The 22,949-nt window shown below is 36.5% G+C and overlaps 1 protein-coding gene and 1 long non-coding RNA gene across 4 annotated transcripts in view; one reads left to right on the top strand and one right to left on the bottom strand.

Moving 5' to 3' along the window:
* LOC131684023 (regulator of gene activity) overlaps nucleotides 1-15,339 on the top strand; it is a 101,588-nt gene extending 86,249 nt beyond the window's left edge. For all 3 annotated transcript variants that reach the window (XM_058966490.1, XM_058966491.1, XM_058966492.1), the window contains exons 5-8: nucleotides 4,577-4,876; nucleotides 4,950-5,154; nucleotides 14,703-14,867; nucleotides 15,030-15,339. In XM_058966490.1, coding sequence (XP_058822473.1) covers nucleotides 4,577-4,876; nucleotides 4,950-5,154; nucleotides 14,703-14,867; nucleotides 15,030-15,255 — 896 coding nt within the window. In that variant the 3' untranslated portion in view covers nucleotides 15,256-15,339. The remainder of the gene's footprint in view (nucleotides 1-4,576; nucleotides 4,877-4,949; nucleotides 5,155-14,702; nucleotides 14,868-15,029) is intronic.
* Nucleotides 15,340-15,351: 12 nt separating this feature from the next.
* LOC131684024 (uncharacterized) lies at nucleotides 15,352-16,520 on the bottom strand. The gene is made up of 3 exons (XR_009304602.1): nucleotides 16,469-16,520; nucleotides 16,094-16,190; nucleotides 15,352-15,511 (listed from the first exon to the last, which is right to left on the bottom strand). It is a non-coding gene; the product is annotated as an uncharacterized LOC131684024 (long non-coding RNA).
* Between the last annotated feature and the right edge of the window lie 6,429 nt (nucleotides 16,521-22,949).

Here is a 22,949-nt window from a genome sequence, read left to right on the forward strand (position 1 = left end):
TAATTTGATCTACGGAAGTTCCTTGCGGCCCATTTGAGGTGGATGGGGTGGTGGTCTGAGGTGATGAGGGGGCGAGCAGTAAGAGATAACCCCTCTTCGTATACCCCTAGCTTCTCTCCTGTAAAAATTCAGAAAACCGATTGTATACTATTCCCCCGAAAATCATTCCCCAGAAAGCCATTCCCCAGAATTCCACTCCCCAGTATATCATCCCCCAGAATATACTATTCCCCAGAAAGTCATTTCCCAGAATGTACCATTCCCCAGAATTCCATACCCCAGAATGCGCCATCTCCCAGAAAAGTTTAACTTTTTTTTATTGATTTGATCTTTTCAAATGTACTACACGTTCCCACTTCCATCGAACGACATTCTTCGATTCGGTCGCATTTGAAATGATTTGCATTGTGTTGAAACCGGAAGTTAAGATGATTTATTATTTATTCCGAATTAATATAAAGAATGGCTGACTTTCCCCAAAAACCATTCCACAGAAACTAAAATACCGAAGTGTTTTCCCCAGAAAGAACTATTCTCCAGAAAACCATATCCAGAATGAGCATTGGTTCATAAGTTCATTTCCCAGACATTATTTTTGAAGTGGAAATTTTTTTTGATGAAAATCAAAACATTTTTTCATTATTTTGGCCATATTGCTCTCCTCGAAGAGTGCACTGATAGCAGCATTAGACAATAGCAATATTTTTACTTTTCTTTTAATAATATAAACATACATATAGGACAAATTGCAAAATTCAGTACAGGTGTGTTTTTCAGTGTCATTTGGTAACAACCATAGAAAGCAGTAGCACCCTTCCTAGGATCCAAAAGAAATAAATAGTGTTATGTAAGTAAGGTTATGTGGCGAAACCAAAACTTTGTACATTACATGATGCATGATGTTAAGCTGGTAAGGATAAGCCGTCGAAACCGGCGGCTCCTCGCAAAAATATCGTTGCACCAATTCGGCCAAAAAACTACCTACACCTTTTATACACGGTTCCAACCACTCATTTGCAAATCAGTTAACCCTCAGGCCCAGGAACAATTGGTGTATCCTCCGTACACTTGCGCATATGTCAGTGGCGCCATAATCGCAAATGCGATAACAGTCCCAACTAAAAATATATTCAATCCAAAATGACCGCTAACATTGACGAATAATTGTTGTCGAGTGTTATGTCTGTAACTCTGTGGTATAAGTACCATTTGGCGTAAGGTATGAAAATGCATTCGAATGTATTTAGTGCAACCTGTTTGAGTAAACCCAGCAATCGGGTGCATCGTACATTTGTGTACGAAACATTCCCAATACAAAAGAAAGATAAATGTTCTAAAAACCCACGAAACCATTTGTCAAAATATGCATTCATTTCGATTTTAATATGGATTCAACCAAAGCTCCAAATAAGGAATCAACACATATGTTTGAATAAACCGGGCAGACGAAAAGATCACAAGTTTGCATGCAAGAGTTACTTGGCGTACAAATTTAAAGAACTGCTCATGTTTGAAAGAAGGAACCAAGTCCTATGTTCGAGTAAACCGGTTATACGAGAGAATAACAGGTTTGCTTGCGAGAGGCCGCCGCTTTCGACGGCACATCCTCAGCAGCTTAACACCGTATAAGTTCCTTGAATTAGGTATGCGCAAACCTTTGGCTTAACCACAAATAATGAATAAAACATTAACTTTTCTGAGGAATGGGGCATTCTGGAGAATGACTTTCTGGGGAATGGGGCATTCTGGATAATAGTTTTCTAGGGATCGGTACATTCTGGGAAATGTCTTTCTGGGGAATGGTACATTCTTGGGAAGGGAGTTCTGGAGAATGGCTTTCTGGGAAATGGCTTTCGGGGAAATGATATACAACCCAGAAAACCTATAAAAAATGGCTGGGATTAGATTGACGATTTTGAGAGTGATTACAAAACCTTTCTGCATGAGAAAGGCAAAAATCATCAAATTGCAAAAAAAGTCAATATTCGTCAATATTTTTTCGAGATTGCATCAAATTTTCTTGATGTTTTGTGCAGGTTCAAAACATTAAATATAAATGAGGGATACCGCGAGAAACCGGTCGACTGCAAAATATGACCATCGTCGCTTCGAACGACACGTTGCAGGTGTGAATATCCATGATATTCTCTAGCGATTGCAATATTTTGATACTAGAACAAGTTTTCAAAAAGGCGTAGACGCGCATTTATTACAAAAAAATTTTGCTTTGGGAATGAATACTTCTGTCCGAAATAATATGCACTAAAAAAGGATGCGTCATTTTTTTCAAAAAAACAAAGATTTATTTTTTTTTACATTTTAACGACATTCAATTAGTTAGAGATTACTGGGTAGGGAAAGTTATGAAAATTAGAGCCATAGTACTGAAGTAAGAGCAAGGATGTGAAGTATACAGATCGGAAAACTAGATGTGGCAGGGTCATTAGAACAGGCTTAATTTCCTATGGGCTTAACTTTTGTCTTCTGTTGATGAGGGTCGAGCTTAGGCAGCATAACTACGAATCACTCGACTTCACAGCATGTCTCCTGGCGTAGGCAGACTTGTTCATCTTTACCGTGAGAACCGACGATCGGGACACACGGTAAAGTCTAGTTTTCCGATCTGTATACTTCACATCCTTGCTCTTACTTGAGTACTATGGCTCTAATTTTCATAACTTTCCCTACCCAGTAATCTCTAGCTAATTAAATGTCGTTAAAATGTAAAAAAAAGAAGAAAAAAAAAGAAAATGTGACTGACATAGTCGAAATAAAAAAGGAAAAAAAAAACAAAAAATTATGTTAATTTAAATTGCAAAAAAAACCAGTTTTCGCATAGCTTTCAAATGGTTTGAAATACCCTAGTAACAATTGTGGTTTTATGATAGTTTTATAGCCACTGATAAAACTTAGATTGCACTTGTAGCGTGCTATAAAACATCAATTGTTACTTGGGTATCGCCTTGATGACATAGGGAAAGTTACAGGAAATGTTATGGGCCTTTTAATAAACCTATTGTCGTTGATGGAGAAACGCGAATAACTTGTGAAAAGATCGTAAGTTATTGTGTTGTCGAAACAAGATTTAAAATATCTCGCGAACTACTACATTTCAGAAAAATTTTGTTATGATAATTTTTATTTGAAATGGCGTTAAGAAACATATTCAAAAAGAAAATTGTATTTTTGACTGCAAAAAGTATGAATTTAAGAAATATATCAAAAGTTGTTAGGAGATTTTTTTTATTGGAAGCTTCTCCATTATCCAAATACACTGAAAAAGTTTCTTTTACGTCTCTAAAACGATAAACATTTGATTGTTAATATTTTATGATGGGGTAACGCGAATAACTTTTAAAAAGAGCATAATTACACGAATTAATTGCTTTTTTGGAGCAAAATTCCAAATATCTCGACAACTAACGTATTTTGGAAGATTTTTTGTTAAATGCATTTTGATTAAAAATGATACTTAGAATTATATTCTGTAATGAAATTACAATTTTGTATGCCAATTAGTATGAAATTTAAAAACATCTATAAAATTATTGTTAGAAAAACTTTTTTACCGATAAGTTTTCCATTCAAAATGTTTTTTGTCTTTAGGTTTTGGATGACAAAACAAAAAAAATAAAAAAATGGTTTTTTTTGCAATTTAAATTTTTAACATAAATTTTTGTTTTTGTGAACAATGACACAACATTTTTTTCAATGCATATTTTTTCGTGCAGAAGTATTCATTCACTGTAACTCGTTTTCAAATAGTTTTACTGTTTAAAATACAGTAAACGAGCAAAAAACTTAAAATTAATGTACTGAGAAACGTCAACGCCGGCTGTATTTTTTCCATCCTTCCTCAAATTTCGTTCAGTTTCTGTTTGAAGTGTTTAATTTACATCCTGCAAGTTGTGTAATTGAATGTTTTGTTGTGACCAATATAGAAGTGAGTTAAATGGAGTCGAGTGAATAAAAAATATACCGTAACTTCTAAAATCGTGCGCCGCACCTATTACATATGTCAAAACTGAATCCTAACGATAAGCAAGGTTTGCAGTTTTACACCAACAAAAAAAAAGTTGTTGATAATGGATGATAGTTGGAAAAAAGAAAATATCCAAACTCGCTTTGGAATACATTATTTGGCAGACAATCTACACTTGCAAACAACAAAGTGAACTTTTCTTCACAACCGGCGCCATCAATGAGGAAATTTGGGCCAGGACCTGACTGGCTCCAAAAACTTAATTCTAGCCGTCCTATAATTTGTTGACTGTATGTCCCTACAATTAAATTATTTACAAGCTTATATCAATTATTAGGTTGTACTATATTGCATAACTGCCCCATGTGCTGTGGGTGCTATGGATTCCCTATATACATGAGACAATTATGCGTTGAGTACAATCAACCATTTATATCATATACGGTGTCGGGTTCGATCAGTTCGCTATGATTCGTTTATTCTATCATCTCATGTTATAGAAGATTAGTTAATATTAAATGTTGATTAGCATGTATAGATTTTTTATCTAAAATTTTCCCTTTTTCCTGCTCTTGTTTTTCTTCTCTTTCACAGTCGGTATGGTAAAGCAGCCAACGTCCGAGCAAACGGAGTTCACGATGTCGAGCGAAGACTTCCCGGCACTGCCCGGTACGCAGAACGCGGAAAGTGGTCAACTGGCGGCGAGTCAAGGGCTGCAGGGCGTTCATCATCATCATCATTCAGATCATCATGGTGCCGATAGTCTAGGTAAGACGGGTGGTCCGATCGGTGGTGCTGCCGGCTTGGGAATGGACTTGCAAAATGACACTGGCAATTCCAGCGTGAACATGGACAAGGGAGCTATGAAACGAGGCGTACAAACATCACCCAATGGTAACTATTATACCCCGCTACGGTTAGCGGCCGTGTGAGCTCCTAGTTAACATCCACATCTGCCTGGTTTCAGGAATGGTAACGAATATTCCTGCTAGTATGGTCAATAACCAATTCGGTATGGTTGGTCTCTTAACGTTCATCCGCGCCGCCGAATCCGATCCAAACCTGGTAACGTTAGCGATGGGCCAGGACCTGACGGCACTTGGACTGAACCTGACCTCTGTCGAAAACCTGTATCCTAGTTTCGGCGGCCCCTTTGCCGATTCTCCGGCGAGGTAGGTGTGATCGGGTGGCTACCAGGGTAGAAATCGGTAGCGGTCTTACGGGATAGTGGCGGTGTTGGTTACCAAAAATTTGACGTATATTGCAAAATTGCAAAAATTTAACATACATAATTTGACACGTATCATTTGCTGCGCTTATGTTTTATTTTCGAGCAATAACCTCCATTATTCATAGTTTTTTTACATATCTCCAAAATAACCCGTCTCCTGGTTACGCAAAACATTTTCTTTTTTAACTCTACAGATGAAACTTTATTTGGCCTCTCATGAAGAAGTAAAAAAAGATCGTCACCCATGAGGTTGAATTAATATGTAAATGAAAATCGAATTCGAGACATCCTTTTTGAATTAATGCTTTTATGTGGGATGTTTTTGTTTGCCTTTGCTTGCTCTACCTAGATTTAACATTATCCATCAAAGTGTCAGTATAAAACGGCGGAAAAATACTTGAGATGAATTGAACATTCTCACAACATAAATTTTAAAAAATTGTATATATTATATAAAGTGTATATAAAGTGTATGAAATTATTCAAATTTTGTTACTTCTAGAATCATCTGTATTTCAGCAAAGAGGACAGTTTCTAGTTCAATAAATAGAAACAGTCATATCCTATATGGTCGGTGTTAAGCCAAAGAGGATCAAGAGCCATTTTGAGATATATGCTCTAAAAACGCTATCGCATCCAACATAGCACTAGCAATGCTCACATCTGTTTATTTTTGGAAACACAAATAGTATAAGTGTTCATTAACTTGTACAAATATATTATTTATTCAACTAATCATTAAGGTACGAGGAATACTCGTATGTTAATGGAATGTTTTGAGTTTTGGGATTTCGGTTGATCCAATGGTCTTCAATTGTGATCACCGCAAACCGGGAGGCTTTCGGGGAAAAAGCTTTAACTCCACCAATTATCAATATATTTTTATAAACTTATGCTTGTTTATTTCACTGAAAAATGTACTATGAAACTAGTATAAGTTTGATGTAATGAAATCACTGCTTTATGTATTTATGTAAATTCAAACTTTCTTCACATTTTTCGCACAAAAAGGTTTGTAACCTCTTAATACTTCTCGGATTCTTCTCGACATTACCAAATGCAACAGTGTTCGTCTGCCGCAACAGATTAAAAGCTAGTGATTTAGCTGGTGCCGCCCTTACACGATTATAATGGACATTGGTTAATTTTTTGCATTGTTCGAGTATTATTGGATTATTGACTTGCATAAACTACCACTTCAAAGACTTTTACTGCCGTTCTACGCTCAATTGTCACATGTTGCAAAACTGGTAACTGAGAAAAACGCGATTGAAGATGAAAATTGTATTAGCAATCTGTAGGGAAACGGTTCCACGAATAAAACTTTATTGTCTACAATAACGTTTATATATATTTTTTCTTTTTCCTTTTTTATTTCGACTATGTTAGTCACATTTTCTTTTTTTACATTTTAACGACATTCAATTAGCTAAAGATTACTGGGTATGGAAAGTTATGAAAATTAGAGCCATAGTATTCAAGTGAGAGCAAGGATGTGAAGTAAACAGATCGGAAAACTAGAAGTGGCGGGGTCATTATAACAGGCTCAATATCATACGGGTTTAATTTTTGTCTTCTGCTAATGAGGGTCGAGCTTACGCAGCATAACTACGAATCACCCGAGTTCACTAGCATGTGTCCTGGTATAGACAGACAAGTCCATCTTTACCGTGACAACCGACTTCGTGAGGATTGTTCTCACTGCTGTAATTAATATTACCACTGCCATCTTTTTTTAATGAACCTGTTTACTGCCCATAAAAGCAAAAGAGTCCCATATGGATTTTTGTCGAAAATGTGATATCTGTTGGATTGTATTCTGTATTACCATGATGCACAAATAAGATTATCAGGTTTGTTTAGAACTGAACAGTGTTTTTCTCGGCTTGCTGTTTTTCAATATGGGACCATTATGCATATATGGGTAGTGTATTTTTCTATCATTTTTTTCAGTACTCGACATCTAGCGTAATGTACTTCTTAGCTAAACGCTACGTAATTATTTTTTATTTGTGCACTTTTTTGGGATTTTTGTTTGTGGGACAATTATGCATAGAATTTCAACAATGGGACAAACAGACTTGGTATTTTTTCACGAAGTCTTCGAAAAAACTGACCGAAAAGTAACGTGGGACAATTATGCGTAGAACGGCTGTTTATTGATTTGCAAAAACTAGCACTTCAAAGAGTTTAACAACTAATTAAAAAAAAATTAATTAAATTAGGAAATCTTATCACTCGCAAGAACATTTTTTGCCATTTATTTTTTGATAACAATTTATCTAATCCTGTTAAGACAGATGTCTTCCATTAATTTCCATAGAAATAATAATTAAAACTGTTGCTTTTCACTATAAATCAGATACTAGCATTTCAACTATTACTTATGGTCCTCTTCAGTGTTCAAGTTTTGAATTTCGTTAGAAATTATAAACAGTTTATCTTTAACGTTGACCATAGCAGCTCTTGTGGTGGTCTATTCAAGTGGTCCAAGTTTTGATTACGCGTTCGAACATTTCAAGTTTACATCTGGCTAATTATTCTATGTGTTGTTTGCTCCCAATGCTTCTATCGTTACAGGCTCATCCACATAGGCTTTTGACATCACATAGCTCTATAGAACAAAGTCTAAATGTGTGATACCGCACGATTTAGGCGACCGATTGACAGGTCCATGGCGATAAATTAAACGTTCACCGAATTTCCGGCGTTGAATCGATTCTTCACGATCACCGCGTACACTCTCAGCCACTACCGCTAAGTTTTTTGCATACTGGATGTGGTCGATATGGTCGCTTATCATCCAATAACGTGAACTGCGACTATGACTTTTCAATTGTATGGCGAATAGTGGGCTCAGTTGGCCGATTATGTCGGATATGGCATGGTCAGAGCGCACTAAACAAATTCCTGTCAGAAGGCTGATTATCGTAATACAGTTAAACTATTTGAAGATGGTGAGTCGGCGATTGGTTCATATGACTACACTCGGGGAATATGCCGTTTGAGTTATTTTAGACTGACTTCCGATTCTCATTGACACTTGTAGTATCCACACGCGTTCTTAGTGTTTCTTTAATTGGAGATTTGAAACTATCACGCGAAAAGTTTTGATTTACTCATTTGTGTTGATGGTATTTGGAGACCTGTTTTCAAAGTAAGTTAGAGCAAAATATTCCTTTCCATACAGAAAAGAAATTGCCCAAGTACATGCAGTGTGTTTATTGGGACCTGGGCATTTAGCAAATAAGGAGTTGAGAACATCACATCCACATTATCGGAAAAGCTTGGCACCTGACCCAGTAAGATATTCGTCTTATGAACGATAACAGCAGTAGTCGGTTGGATGACCGCAGCTTGTTTGAAGCAGATTAATTTTCACCTATCCGCTGCGAAACTGTGTTTGTTAACATAATGATGGGGCCACGTTACCAAGGCATATAAGCATTTTGGGCGACCATAAGAAGATATGGTATCAAGCAACAGTTGTCGCGGATACACAATATACGGATACGTCAAATGCAGCCTAATATTGCCTGTCAAATACAGCCAGTCAGTTCAAGTAAGCGAAACAGAATGAGATAGTATATGAGCAATATGTAACAGGAAAGATAAAATATACAGAAAAAAGGAAATAAAATCATTTTCTCGCGAGTTCCGTCCCAGGTATGAAAAATTTGGCGCATGTCGTTTGTGATACCTCTCCGAATAGATTTAAAATGATTATCGAAGTAAAAGGCTTCAGAATAAAAATGTTAATATGTGTAATTAAATTCTTAAATGTTAGGAACAGAACAAAGAAAGAATCAATAAATTTCCCTGTTTAGCTTGTTAAATAACCAGAATTACTTATTTATTGCTTCAGCCATTCATTAAGGGGTACCTTTTTATTTTTCAAAGCATCGAATTTTTTTATTACTTTATCTGAAAGTACAACTCCTTGAGAAAATTCTCCCAAATTTTTATAGAGATCCGAGAAATAGATCGAAAGTTACTGCGCTCAAAAGCACGCTTCGTCTACCAAGAGTAGTGGTAACTTGAAATTTTAAACTCGATTATCTCGAAATGTCGTTTTTCCAAAAATGGTTTCAATCGATTTTCTTCATTTTTTCAATTCATCGTAATTAATTTTTCTCGTACCTTAACGATTTCTTTTTTATGCATAAATTTTTGTTTTGTTGATGAAAATTTTTTAATATTATTTTTAAAGCGACTTTTTAGGAAAAACGTTCCCGAATGCTGGAACAAATTAATATTTAATCAACTAATCGTCAAGGTCCGAGGAATACTCATATACTAATAGAATTTTAATTCTTTCGGAAAAATATTGCCGAAGGCAGACATGAATAAACTACGTCATCTTCAAACAACTACAGTGAAAACCCGATTTTATCAGCACCCGATTTTATCAGCCCCCTGATTTATATACCCCCGATTTTATTAGCTTTTCGACCCGATTTTATCAGCTTCATATGAAAATTGATAGTTGGTTGTTTGATAGGCTCTAGCAGATAAACTAAGTTGAATTCGAGTAAATCCTATTTTGAGCTTATTTTTCTTATCTTAGAGATCCGAAACATGCAAAAAAAATTTTTTTTTTCACTGTCATACCCCCTTAAGGGAAGTTTAAGCTAAATAACCAGGAAAGGTTATGAGGCTATATCTAGGGACTCAAGAAAAATATTTTAAGAGCTTCGGTTTCTAAAAAAGATAGAAAATTATATGTTCCGATTTTATCAATGTCCCCATTTTATCATCCCAAAATTCACCAAGGGGCTGATAAAAACGGGTCTTCACTGTAGTTAGAAATGTACTACCTATCACCTATTTTCCCAAATTGGATCGGATTTCTTCTACCGCAACTTCGTTACTTTCATTCAATAGCCATACGCTCTTTAAAGGTTCTCTTCACTCGAGTAACGGTGATACTAGAAATATCACAGACATTTAGGCTTGAACATATTTAAAAAAAAACTTACGTAATCTTTCGAATTAATAAACGTTGTAAATCAGTGATTCACTATTGCCATCGATGCAACTGTTTGCTGCACATATTTTACAGTCGCACACAAACTGCATTGCAAGAGGGAGGTGGTTAATATAATTATTATTTCAACAAACTTGTTGTACTCATCCTGAACTACGAACGAATGACGGTGAAGGTTAAAGCCCCAAATAAACAAACATCGTGCTTTCGTTTAATTGGTGAATTCAAGGAAAAAACTTTAGAAATAATAAGAAAAAAGTGAGTTTTACCTGGGGGAAGCCCGTTTGATATTAAGGTCATTTAGCAGCATAATCGACTAAAACCAAATTGAAGATAGACTGATGTTTAGCATAATACTAATTTGGCATAATGGACATTAAACCTAATTCCTCAGCTGTATTTAATAAGCTAGATCTGCAGGTCAATAACCGGAATAACAGGACCAATTCAGCAATTTTCCGAAACTTCGCCACAAACAATCTAACCTTCTAGTTCCCAACACCGCCTCTAGGCGGTCTCTTTAAAAATCTAAATAAAACTACTAAAACATGATTGTATGTTGTCATCCGCACTACTGTTTCTTCCCAACGCTTACACCTTTCATACACACACATTGTTTGAATAATCGTAGCTTTCTGTTAAAGGCAATTGAAGCTCAAAGTTAAAAATTCGATGAAAACGTGGAAAAAAACTAGTTCAAAGCTATTCCACAAATGACTAGATTTTTCGATAGCGTGCGAAAAGAACTTTCCGTGGCCTATATACAATATACGTAACCACAAACAAAATTTGTTCTTTTTTGTTTGTTTACTTCAGAATTTCACCTGAAGAATCTCGAAAATTCTCTTTTACACGATCTTCTTAAATTAAAAAATAAAACATGATAAGTGAAACCATCGCCGGCAGACACTGGTCTCCTCTACTATAAATTAAGTCAATAATTAAACAACCAAAGCACTAGAGAAATACTCCTTAGCTTGGGTAATTTTCGTTATGATGGAGTCCAAAATATAAACCATCTGAATGTTGAAGTAACTAGAAGAAAAAAAGTTTTTGTTTTTTATTCGCCCAGGTGCCCAACACCGCCTCTAGGCGGCCTACTTATTTTAAGGCTTTAACGAAAAATCCACTGCTTACTCAACATTATTTTCGTTTTTCTCATCACGAAACTCACCTACAAAAGTTTTTTCAAACCAAATAAAAATTTGGGCACTAGAGGGTTAATGTAATATTTAGCGGAGAACATGCCTTCAGGCAGCCCTCACACTCGTTGGCTGTATGTAGTAGGGTTCGCGGTACCGACCCTTTTTGGCGAGAACCGGTACTACGGTACTGAAGCCCTCGCGAGCATTTAACATTTTCCAGGCAAAAATTTTAACTGTGGCGATTCTTAGGAACGAAGCAAAGATCATGATTCCTATTTAAGAGCAATCTAGTCACTCTAAGTCGAGTTATCAACGAAATAGTGTGACATCCTGACTAATGAGATGAATAAGGGCTCGTCTACCCTAGTGAATCCAAATTGCGACGATGAATAAAACAAGAACATCCAAAACATGGTTCCGGAAGTAGTGCATGGCGATGCTGACGAAGTTCAATTGAATTATAATGGACGACTACCTCAAGGAAAACTTCAACCAGCATCATTTTGTACAGGAGTTTTATACGGTATCTGGAATAGGAAAGGTGGCAGACACTTTCAAGCATACGAGACTACAAAAATTCGCTAGATCATCAGCAAGTGCGGCTGAAGGACAAAAATCTTCCTAGTATGTCAGAGCTCCACCGGATCGAGAAACATTGTTACACGGGTGCGTTTCGGCTACGCCTCATCAGAAACCGACACTAACTTTTTGTCGGAATGGATTAGCTCCGGCTTGAAGCAAATTCCTTTAAACTAAAACACACTTTGTGTTTCAATTGAACGACTGATCAAACGTGATGTCCCGTCCGAGCAGAAGTTCTGTTTATGCCGATGAGACACAGTGAAGCCGAAACTTGTCTTGGCTTGGCAAAAAAATATAGCAAAGAAGCATTGGGTCATCGCTAGGCGGTACCTGAAGAGAACCCAGACACCAAAGCAAGAAGCAGTGTAAGGCAAACTGGCGTTCTGTGGCAAACAAAGTGGACGAAGAGATTGTACAAATTCTCATGACATTCGGTATTTCATACTATTGAACTTCAAAAAGAACACAAGCAATTTTATGTGACCTAATTTTGATAATATTGCTTGTGGCATGCAAAATTGGATTCGAACCGCACTGCGCACTTAACATTCTTCTAATAAATTCTTCTCATAGACTGGACTGGTGGAAATCACATGTGATTTCGCAGTTTTCAATAGCAGTTTGATCACTCGCACTTTGAAAGCGCGAAGTCCAGGTTAGTGGGAAGAGCGCAATAACATCCTTTAAAGCTGAAGTACGCCTGTGCGACGGCCTTAGCCGCCAAAAAGTGATAACGTGGTTCGGTTTCTAGTAAAAAGTGTGGTGTCGGTTCGCCATGGAACGTTAGCTATTTATTCTAAGAGTGTTTTCGCTACGCCGCCTAATCCAAAAGAATAGGAATAACGACCGTTTTTGCTGAAGAGAATAAGCCAAGGCAACGTCTACAACTCACCAAATCAGGGTAGGTGGGGTCACCCTGGGAGCTTCTACGTGGTGGTTTTCGAATTCTTTTGCGAAGTGCAAATTGATCCAGCGCAATTGCGTCATTGTTGCGCTGAGGAGGTTTCAACATAAAAGTCTTGCTCATCGACCTAGCTGAACGTCAAGGATGCTTGGATAATAATCGCTTAACTAAACGAGTAATCAACGGTAATATTAATATTTATTAGTTTGTTTAAGAAATCCAAAATTTTGGAAGACGCATTTAGTCCTCCCTATCACATAGGGTTGGGCGGCTGGTGGGATGAGATCCTGAGTATTGGACAAACAGCTTCTTACACAGTATAAGTAAATCCAGTAAACGAAAAGGTTGCTATGCGGGTTAAACTACAGACACTTTATACACAGACTAGCGAGGGTTTTGAGAGGGGAAGTACAAGAGAAAGACCGTGCAAAGCTTATGGGAGCTTTCGTGATGTCAGTTTACGCTCCTGGTTGCTAGTTTTACTGTTTTTCTCTCCGCAAGTCTGTGATATGAAGTGTCTGTAGGTTAAACTAGATCCTGGCGATCGGTAAGCTATCGAAACCTTGTTCTGAGCTACCCGCCGTAACTTGCCGTTTACTGTAAAAGTAGTGTGGGTAGTCCAAAAAAGGGAGGTTGGAGTTATGCTTTAGTCCCTTTTGTGACTAAATATTTTGAATGCTTTCAAGTGGTATTTACGCGCTACACCCGTAACCTTTGCGTAAATCTATCTGTATAAATTGAATCTACTAAATACTTTGTAATGATTGGAGGTGAAATTAAATATATGCAATTTCAAACCGCGGATTAATGCGATGTCAAACATATAACTTCGTTATATTTGTTCGTTATATTAATCGAAAATTCAAAATAATTTTGAAAAATAAGAAACAACAGACGCTTTTGAAGACAAACATGTTCAAAGTTGTATCTATCAATGAATGTATGTTTGTGTGTATGGATGTATATAGGAGCAATGTATCCCTTAGCAATACCACAGATAACAGACGTCTTGGGCTCGATTTGAATCGTGTGTAAATACCCGCTACTGAGATTCCGAATAAATCAGACGTATGAAACACGTTTGGCAAACGTTTGTAGATGGCGCAGTGATCAATACAATGCAGTTAGAGTGCAGCTGTCAAACACATATAGCAAACAGTTGCGCAGATGGCAATAGTGAAACACGGATTTCCAACGTTTATCAATTTGAAAGTTTACATAGGTTTTTGAAGAAATTTTGTTCTAGCCTAAACGTCTGTTATCTGTGGCAATACGTACGGACAGCCTTTGGGCTTCCGAATGATCATGAGAAGCCAGTTGCGCGGCCATTGGTGTGATCTTAAAGCACTGCAAAAGCCAACAAGTGCAACGACGAGAAGGTATATTTACAGTTAATGCACAAAGGTAGCAGAGATTGGTTGTTGATATAAACCAATGGCACACTGATAAATATCATAAACAAGCCGTTTGCGTGCGATACCTGGAGTCAAAAAATGACTGCTGGGCTTAAATGGATGGCGGATGTTTAGAAGTGCTTCTTAGTGTGCGAAAAACAAAACTCATATTTTAATAGAGATGTCGAGATGTTAATGATAAGAAACGAAATCTGAGGTGTGCAGGAAGATTCCTGCTGAACTGATGACTCAAATATAGGCTTATGTTATGACACTAATATTACATAAATATCTATTAATAGAACGTCGCGTGGTACATTTCCTTTAATTTATATATTAATGCAAAATAAAATGTATATAACTGCAATGCCGTTGTACTACCCTAATCAACTTGGTAATGGGAATCAATGCTACTATTCCACTACTTTTTTCGACGGCAGTACATGCTGAGCTTTTGTTTCTTTCATCTCTTTACAGACCCCAAGATATCGACTACAACGTACCACCAGAGTATTTGATAAACATGTCAATAAGGGATAAGCTGTCGAAGCTCACGCTGCAAAAATATAAGGATGATCTATTATTTTATTTATTTTACACGAATGTTGGTGATGTGATGCAGTTAGCAGCCGCAGCAGAACTGTAAGTATTGCATGATATCTAGAGACCAGGAATATCAAGTAATGCTAGAAGGGAAAATAAACTCAAGGAAAAACTACAATTATCCTAGCATTGCCAATTTTCACATTTCCTTTATTACAATTTTTGGTTTGAACCCAAAGAACATTTTTATTTCTTTTGCAGACATAGTAGAGATTGGCGATACCATACGGAAGAAAAGGTGTGGATCACGCGTGTGCCGGGCATGACACCGTACGAGAAGAATGGCACAACGGAACGTGGCACGTATTACTACTTCGATGCGCAAAATTGGCGACGAGTGCCAAAAGAATTTCAAGTGGATACAGTGAAGTTAGATAAATGTCCAAATCTAAGTGCTTACGTTACGATGAGTGGACAGCCTGTATAATATTTATTAATTTGTAATTAAAAGAAAAATGCAGAAAACAAGAAGCAGATGAAAAGAAAAATTAAAAATTTTCTGATTCAGTAACGTTTGCCGGAGTTGTTATTCGTTGTCTCTTCTTGGGTTGGTTGCTCGGGTTGAAAGTAGTCGTGCCCGATTTTGTTTTCCGAGCGTTGTGCTACTCGGAAGCTATGTATTTCCTCTAGATACTTTTGGTGGTTAGCTAGAATGATGCGGGTTGTCAACCGGTTAGTTGCTACTGTAAAAAACATATGATTAATTTGATGGCATTTCGCCTATTCTGTATTACGTCGGATTGATTTTTTGTACGAATGTGCTTTGATCAGGTATCTGTTACGCCGCCATGATTTCTATGCCAACATCTAAAACGTCGCGTTAGGGTCGATCCACAATAAACAGAATCGATTTCATTCGACACAATTTTGTGATAGTCGATTTCGTTTAATTTGGTGGTGCACCATGGTCTAAAGTTTTTGTTATTCACCGACATGTCCAAAACAACACATTTCTTCAATTAGCTATCCAATATTTTCGCTTTTTAACAAATGTCTAAAAAATTAGTCATGCCGTACGGTATCTGGCAAGTGAAAATCGAGCTTGTAGCAAAACAAGCAGAAAATTTGAACTGTCACTGGGGCCCATAATTTGTGTGCCCGCTGAGATGTTGACTTATGTCAGTTCAATGCAAATGGGATAGGGGTGCCATATACGTGGCTTTGATCAAGGCAGATATCAGTATATGTTAGTCGTTATTAGGAATACAAATCATTTTCGTTGGAATATAAAAAATCCGACGTAACATAACAAGGTTGATACGTACCTCGCAATTCCAAGGCTCGATTGGTCATTCGATGAATCTCGCTCATATTTTTCCTCATGGTTTTATCGTTACTTTCCATTTTGTCGTCGAAACCCATCTGCAAATAAATATTTACGGAAATGCACGTGTGTTCGAAGATTACATAACCTCATCCATTCTCATCATATCAAAGCCAGCACAGGATGCCTAATTATTGCGGCCTACTCATACGTTTCGTAGAGACAAAAAATATAGAAACTGGTCGGGATTCCATTTTTTCGAACCCGGACTCGACTCAAATTTTAGAATTTGAAGATTTTAGAATTTTTAGAGACCCACATTCGAAAAATTTAAACATTTGAATACCGCGAATCCGTTGTAAAACCAAAAACTGACCCGAATTCGAGAGTTTGAAGCGGCGTGTGGTTCCAACGTCAACCTGTTCATTGTATTAAAACATAAAAACCATCAAATTCAAAACATTATTAGGATCTTTACTGACACAGTTAGCCTCACTTTTCTTGACAGTTCACTAGTTACTATTTACATGGACTTAGAAAAATGTTGTGGACGAAGCAAATCGCAAAAAAAAAATTTCTAGGTCCATGTAAACAGTACAAGCGAACTGTCACTCGAGTTTATTTGTAACGTTAGCGCAAAGTAGAAAAATTCTTTGCTAAACACGAGTATTGTGTTGGTTTTTCGATATTTTTTGTTTTGAAATAGGTCAGCCGTTTGTGGGCTCTATAGGTCACTACTATTAATTTAAAGTGTCAAGCAATTAATTTCAATTGAAGATTTTCAGCCATTTCTCAAAGCTCCAATGCGCAACCCATCGAACCGAAGCCGAAAGCGACGTAAAGCTCCATTTCTTATTAATTCAGTGATGCAGGAGTCTTTACAAACTGAGCAGGCAGTTACAGCTCAGAAACAGAAAACAAACAATCGCCGAAGCTATATTTTTTCAAAAATTTCTGAAGTTTTCATACTCTTCAAATAAAAGTAGAACTCTACTGTTTCCATAGAAAAGGTTTGTGGACGACTAGATTCGCTCGAAGCAAATCGCGAGAAATTTTTCTAAGTCCATGTAAACAGTACAATTGAGCTGTCAAATCGGACCAGCCATCTCTGAGAAAATAGGTGAGATTATTTGATGCCTACATACATACACATAAAGACATTTTCCGATCTGGACGAATTCTATAAGAGACTCGGCGCTGTGGGCCTCGGTTAATAAGTCGAAATCCGACCGATTGCATAACCTTTCTGCACAGACTAAAAGACATAACACTATGAGGGAATTTCCTTAAAAATATCGATCCGGCGATTTTCCCAGAGCGCTAGCTCCACATTTTATTCACAATCCCAAACACTCATTTGCTGGTGGGTTACCCCTCGGGCTTGGCAAAAAATTTTCACTAGTGGTCCATACCCCATATACTCGTTCATATGTCGTTGCGCCATAGTTTCAAAAGCGGACACAGTTCCAATTACAAACATATTTAAAATTACCGTTAAAGTGGGCAAAGCATTATTTTCGAGTGTTGTGTCTGTCAGTCTGTGCTTTCTGTATGAGAAATGCACAAAAATACACATTTAAAAAAAACTCATCCATTAGACAACACGATGGCGACACGACCGGGAACTCTAGTGATATGGGGTAACCCACTCCCTGCCAGAATCTGAATCGTGCACTGAAAACTAAATATCAGAATAACGGTCCGCGCGAACCATCCGAGAACATACGCGAATTTGTGAATGACAACACGGTTATAAAATCACACGACAAACAATATAAGAACACTTAAGCCCTTCGCGACCATCCACGCATACCTACGCCCGCGATCGCGCAAACTTGATAACACCCCGGTAATAAGGTGAACGCTTTAGTACTTACGAAGTTATAAACGCTGTCTTAAACGCGAATCCACAAGCGCCCATGTTCGCGCGATCATGAAACGGTCATGCCCGGAAATATTTATCCTCCGTCCTAGCAACTTAGGGCCATATATTCAATTGAACCAATCAAAAAATAACGCTCGCTTCCACTAGACAACATGTTCGATGGCAACATGATCGGGAATTCTAGTGATATAAAAGAATTCACTTTCTTTTAGTATCTGAACCGTACACCGCAAATTAAGTATCAGATTCACGGTTCTTGCGCGATCATCCAAGAACACACGCGAATATGCGAAAAGACACACGATCATAAAATTGAAATTATACACGTGAAGTTACATACACGTTAGCACACGCTTGTATGTCGCGTTAACGTACAAACGCGATCGAACACAGTAACGTACAAACGCTCGAGCTCCAATAGGAGAACTCCCGAAAAAAATTGCTGTTATGATGAAAATGTTGATGAATGTCGTCACACATTTTGTAGGAACATGTATTTAAAAGAATTGATGATCATTAATGAATCAAAAGCCCCCTCAACGCTCGGAACACCAACACGCAGAAAAAAGATTTGTAGGTTCAATAAAAATATGGATTAAATTCAATAAATAAAATTATTGGTCGGGAGACAATAAATAAATAAATTTATTGAATTCAATAAAATTTATCTTTTCAATAAAATAAATTATTGTTCCATTTTTTAATAAATGTTTTACTGAAATTAAAACAAAATTACTGAAATTTAAAATGTTTTTATTTTATTGAAAGCAACAATTTATTGTTGCTCCAATAAAAAAATATTTTCAGACCAATAATTTTGTTATTTGAAGTAATAAAAAATAAATGATAGGATTCAATAACACATATTTTTGGTTTAAATATACTTAATTTTTCTGCGTGTTGATCACCGGCTTTATAATAGATATAGGGTAATTTCAGAAGAGATGCCGCGTCAGGAGGGATGCCGCACTCTCTATATCTCGTATATGGGGTCACTTTTATACGGTAATATGATATTGTGAGATTGTCTTTCGAAGAATTACAACACTGGAGATGTAAAATAATTTTTTTTTATTAACTCACGAAAATTGTATTAATGATTATGTGCGTTCAGGTGCATCACGGAGTGCCAAAAAATTTTCAGCACCACATTTTTAAATTGGTAAATTATGCATTGGTTGAATAGCTGGGACCTTTTAGAAGGCATTCTGATCATGAGCACGGTCATCCATAATTTCAGAGAAAAACGTCGTGCGGTATCTCTCCCCGCATTAATTTGTAGAGATGTCAGTAATGGAATAAAAATGAAAATTCCAACGGATTGATGCTTTTTCAAAATGAATTTTTGAAGAGCAAACCTAAGTTATATAAATTCATTGTTGGGAGAAATATCCAAAAACTGCTTTTAAGGAACCCCTACCAACACACATATATATATATATATATATATATATATATATATATATATATATATATATATATATATATATATATATATATATATATATATATATATATATATATATATATATATATATATATATATATATATATATATATATATATATATATATATATATATATATATATATATATATATATATATATATATATATATATATATATATATATATATATATATATATATATATATATATATATATATATATATATATATATATATATATTGCTCGCAGAAACATATAAATAAATAGTACCCTTAATTAAGTTACTCCAACTTAACCGTTATACAAGGCTGCGAAAGAAAAATATTTTTAGAATGTTGAATAAAAAAATGTTTCTAGAAATGGTAGTACCCCCTTAAGAAAAGCGAAGGTGTTAGCCGATTTATAGGTGTAATCAAACTTCATGAAACTCAGCTGAAGACACTTAATCACAAAAACATCAACGAGAGCTAAAACAGTTTTGTTCACCATTTTTCAGTTTGTGACCACGGTGCGGCGTCTCACCCGCCGGCAATGGTTTCTCCGGGGTTCGCCTTCGGGGGAGTTTTGGCGGATGGCTTTTACGTAGTTTGTCGAGATATGATTTAGTTAGTTCAGTGCGGGTTGGACAGGTTTCAACAAAATCTAATGCGTCAAGGCACAGTCACGCGCACAACCTCGCCCAGTAGAGTTCAGCTGGAGATGAACTGGAGTTCCGGCTGGTTCCAGTTAGCGTTCCGGCTCCGGTGACACAACCGGTTCTAACTAGAATCGGTTGTGCCACTGGAGTCGGAATGCGGACTGGAGCCCGCCAGAATTCCAGTTCGTTTCCGGCTCAGCTTAGCTGGGCGATGGAATATACACTGGAGTTTAATTTATTCTGATTGAGATAATTATTATGGGCATAATTTCGATGCTTATTATTAACGTTTTTGTTGATATTGGATTACATCATAGGGGCAATGCGAGTACCAACTACACTATGCATAATCATCATTTTCTAAAAATTTTCAGCCAATATTACTATGTTCTCCACGCAGCAAGCGTCTCTTAAATATTTCTCAACAATTCATGCTTTGTTAGTTCGGAGTTGTACAAGTACAAGTTTAAAAGTTTTTCACGCATCATTTTAGAAGTAGCAAACACTGGTCAGTAGCGGAGTGGCACGACACGGGCGGTCCCTTTATGCTCACATTTAATTGGCAAATTGTTTTCTTGACGTTCTTCTTGTCTCTAGTTTTGTTTCTATTTCTAGTGGTAGGCTGAGAAATAAAACACGCGTGTGTCGTCGGTTGTGTGTCCGACATACGGGGTCGCTCGGTTCAGACACATCGGTTATACTTATTTTATACCTCGCAGGATGCACTCCGGTTAGCATAACGACGCGTGCGATTATTGTTATATTAGCTATATTACAAAGACTTTAACTACATGGATCCTACCATAAAAAAACTCATGAGTCAGAAAAAGTAGTCGCTTTTCGTTGTATTCTACAGTTCTTTGAATGTCGTGTATAGAAACAAGGTGAAAATTCACGTTCCGTTATACAATTAATAGCTCGAGGACCCTAATTCTGTACAGCGCTGCAGCGATGGCCTCTCATCTGGCGCTGTTAAACGCGTATGGGTATATATGTATATGTGCAAATATGTGTGTGTGCGAATATATGTGTGTGAATGTGTGCATGAGTGTGTGTGTATGCATGTATACATGCGTCTTTTCATATGTATGTATGCAGGCATGCACACATGTGTGTATATATGTGCATACACTGGATAGTTGAAAGTAGATCGCGATCGGTGGTCCGGCGAAACTTTGCCTTAGAGGTTGGAGGTAGGTGCAGGCTGCGGTGGCTATGACTCGATATGAGGATAGACTAAGTTGTGGCTTTATTTGAAAGTGCATATTAAAAATACTCTTGACTTGTGTTCCTACTACCCAATTCTCAAACGAATATTTCTATCAGACTACTCCTACATCCGGCTGTTTGGAGTTCAAATTGCTGTAGTTTAGGGAAAAACTAAATCACTCTTGATGGCCGGCTATCCAGAGTTTAAATACAAGAAAAATCATAACTAAATGTCTTTTTGCTCTGAGTATACGTGTACTCGGAGATTAACCATCCCACCGCATAAAACATATTCATTTTGTGGTCGCATTGCCTGCTTGTGGGAATCCTAGACCTGTACCTGTCCTTCAATTCAACTCCGTAATACCTACCCAACAAACATTAGGAGCTGAACTATAAGACTACGTGTTGATTTAAAGCAGATTAAAGGTTATATAAGCTGAATAAAACTTTCGCTGAACTATTTAAACATTAACAGTTTATTCAGCCTATTTAAAATCCAGTATTCGCCAGTTCCAACAAGACTGAACTATACTGCTAATAAATGTAATAGCGACAATATTAAAGCTTTTATTCAACCATCTTAATTAGACTGAATTGCGAGTTGAATAAACGATGCTGTTACCAATAGTATTACCTTTAATCATTAAGCTGCACTACATGTCTTCAAGAGGTTGTTTCTACCTTTACATTTGCCGTTATACCACCTTTGACTTTTAGCTGAATTATGTGTTTAACAAAGGTAATTGTAACTACTACAAAAATTGGCACGATTAGCAAATCATGAGGAATGGCAAGCGACCTGGGTTCGAGTCCCAATACACACACAATATTTTTTTTGCTATTAAGTGAAGGATTTATTTATTATTTCGGTATATTCCAATTGAGATGTTTTGCATATATTACAGTTAAGGAAGAATAGATCAATAAATGAATAAAGAAATAAAGAAAGTTTATTTAGTTTTTTTTATATCTACTGAGTTTTCACCACAGGAAATACACGATTTACAGTTTTTCAATGTACAAGCTCACCAAATCACACGCGCCCTCGTTTATGTAAATTTACCTTTTAATTCGAAACGGTCTGTTTACCTGTAAAACATGAACACTAGAGAAACTTTTTGTTCCAACGTTGCTATAAATTTTAGACACCAGCATTGTTACCATGATTTTTTTTTATCCATCGACTTGCAAACAAAGGTATAATGAAATGATTATTTACGCTGGCGAACTTAATTGATATAAATAAATAAACTATTGAATTCGAACAGCGACTTCCGCTTACCAAAAAAAATCACAATGGAAAGAAAATCATTTGGCAGGAAGTGGTAAATAAATTGAGGAGATGTCCATCTTAGAATTATAAATGACTTCAATCCATCATTCAGTTACCATCACTTTCATATAACACCCATTTTTACTTATCTAAATGTTTTGTGACAACCATAAATCCTCACCTTGGAAACAAAAGCGACTATAATCATTATTTTTGAAATAAATAAATTATCTAATTTAAAATTCCCGAATGTTCTAAAAATTATTAAATAAAAAAAAATTGAAATTAAAAAATTATCGTAGGTTGGGATTCGAACCCAAGCCAACTAGGTTCACTCAAATCTATGGAAGGCTACTGTAGCCTTTGTACAGACTCTATTCAGCAGCCTAGACTTGTCGGTAC

This window comes from Topomyia yanbarensis, chromosome 2 (assembly GCF_030247195.1).
Source record: "Topomyia yanbarensis strain Yona2022 chromosome 2, ASM3024719v1, whole genome shotgun sequence".
NCBI classification, from domain to species: domain Eukaryota; kingdom Metazoa; phylum Arthropoda; class Insecta; order Diptera; family Culicidae; genus Topomyia; species Topomyia yanbarensis.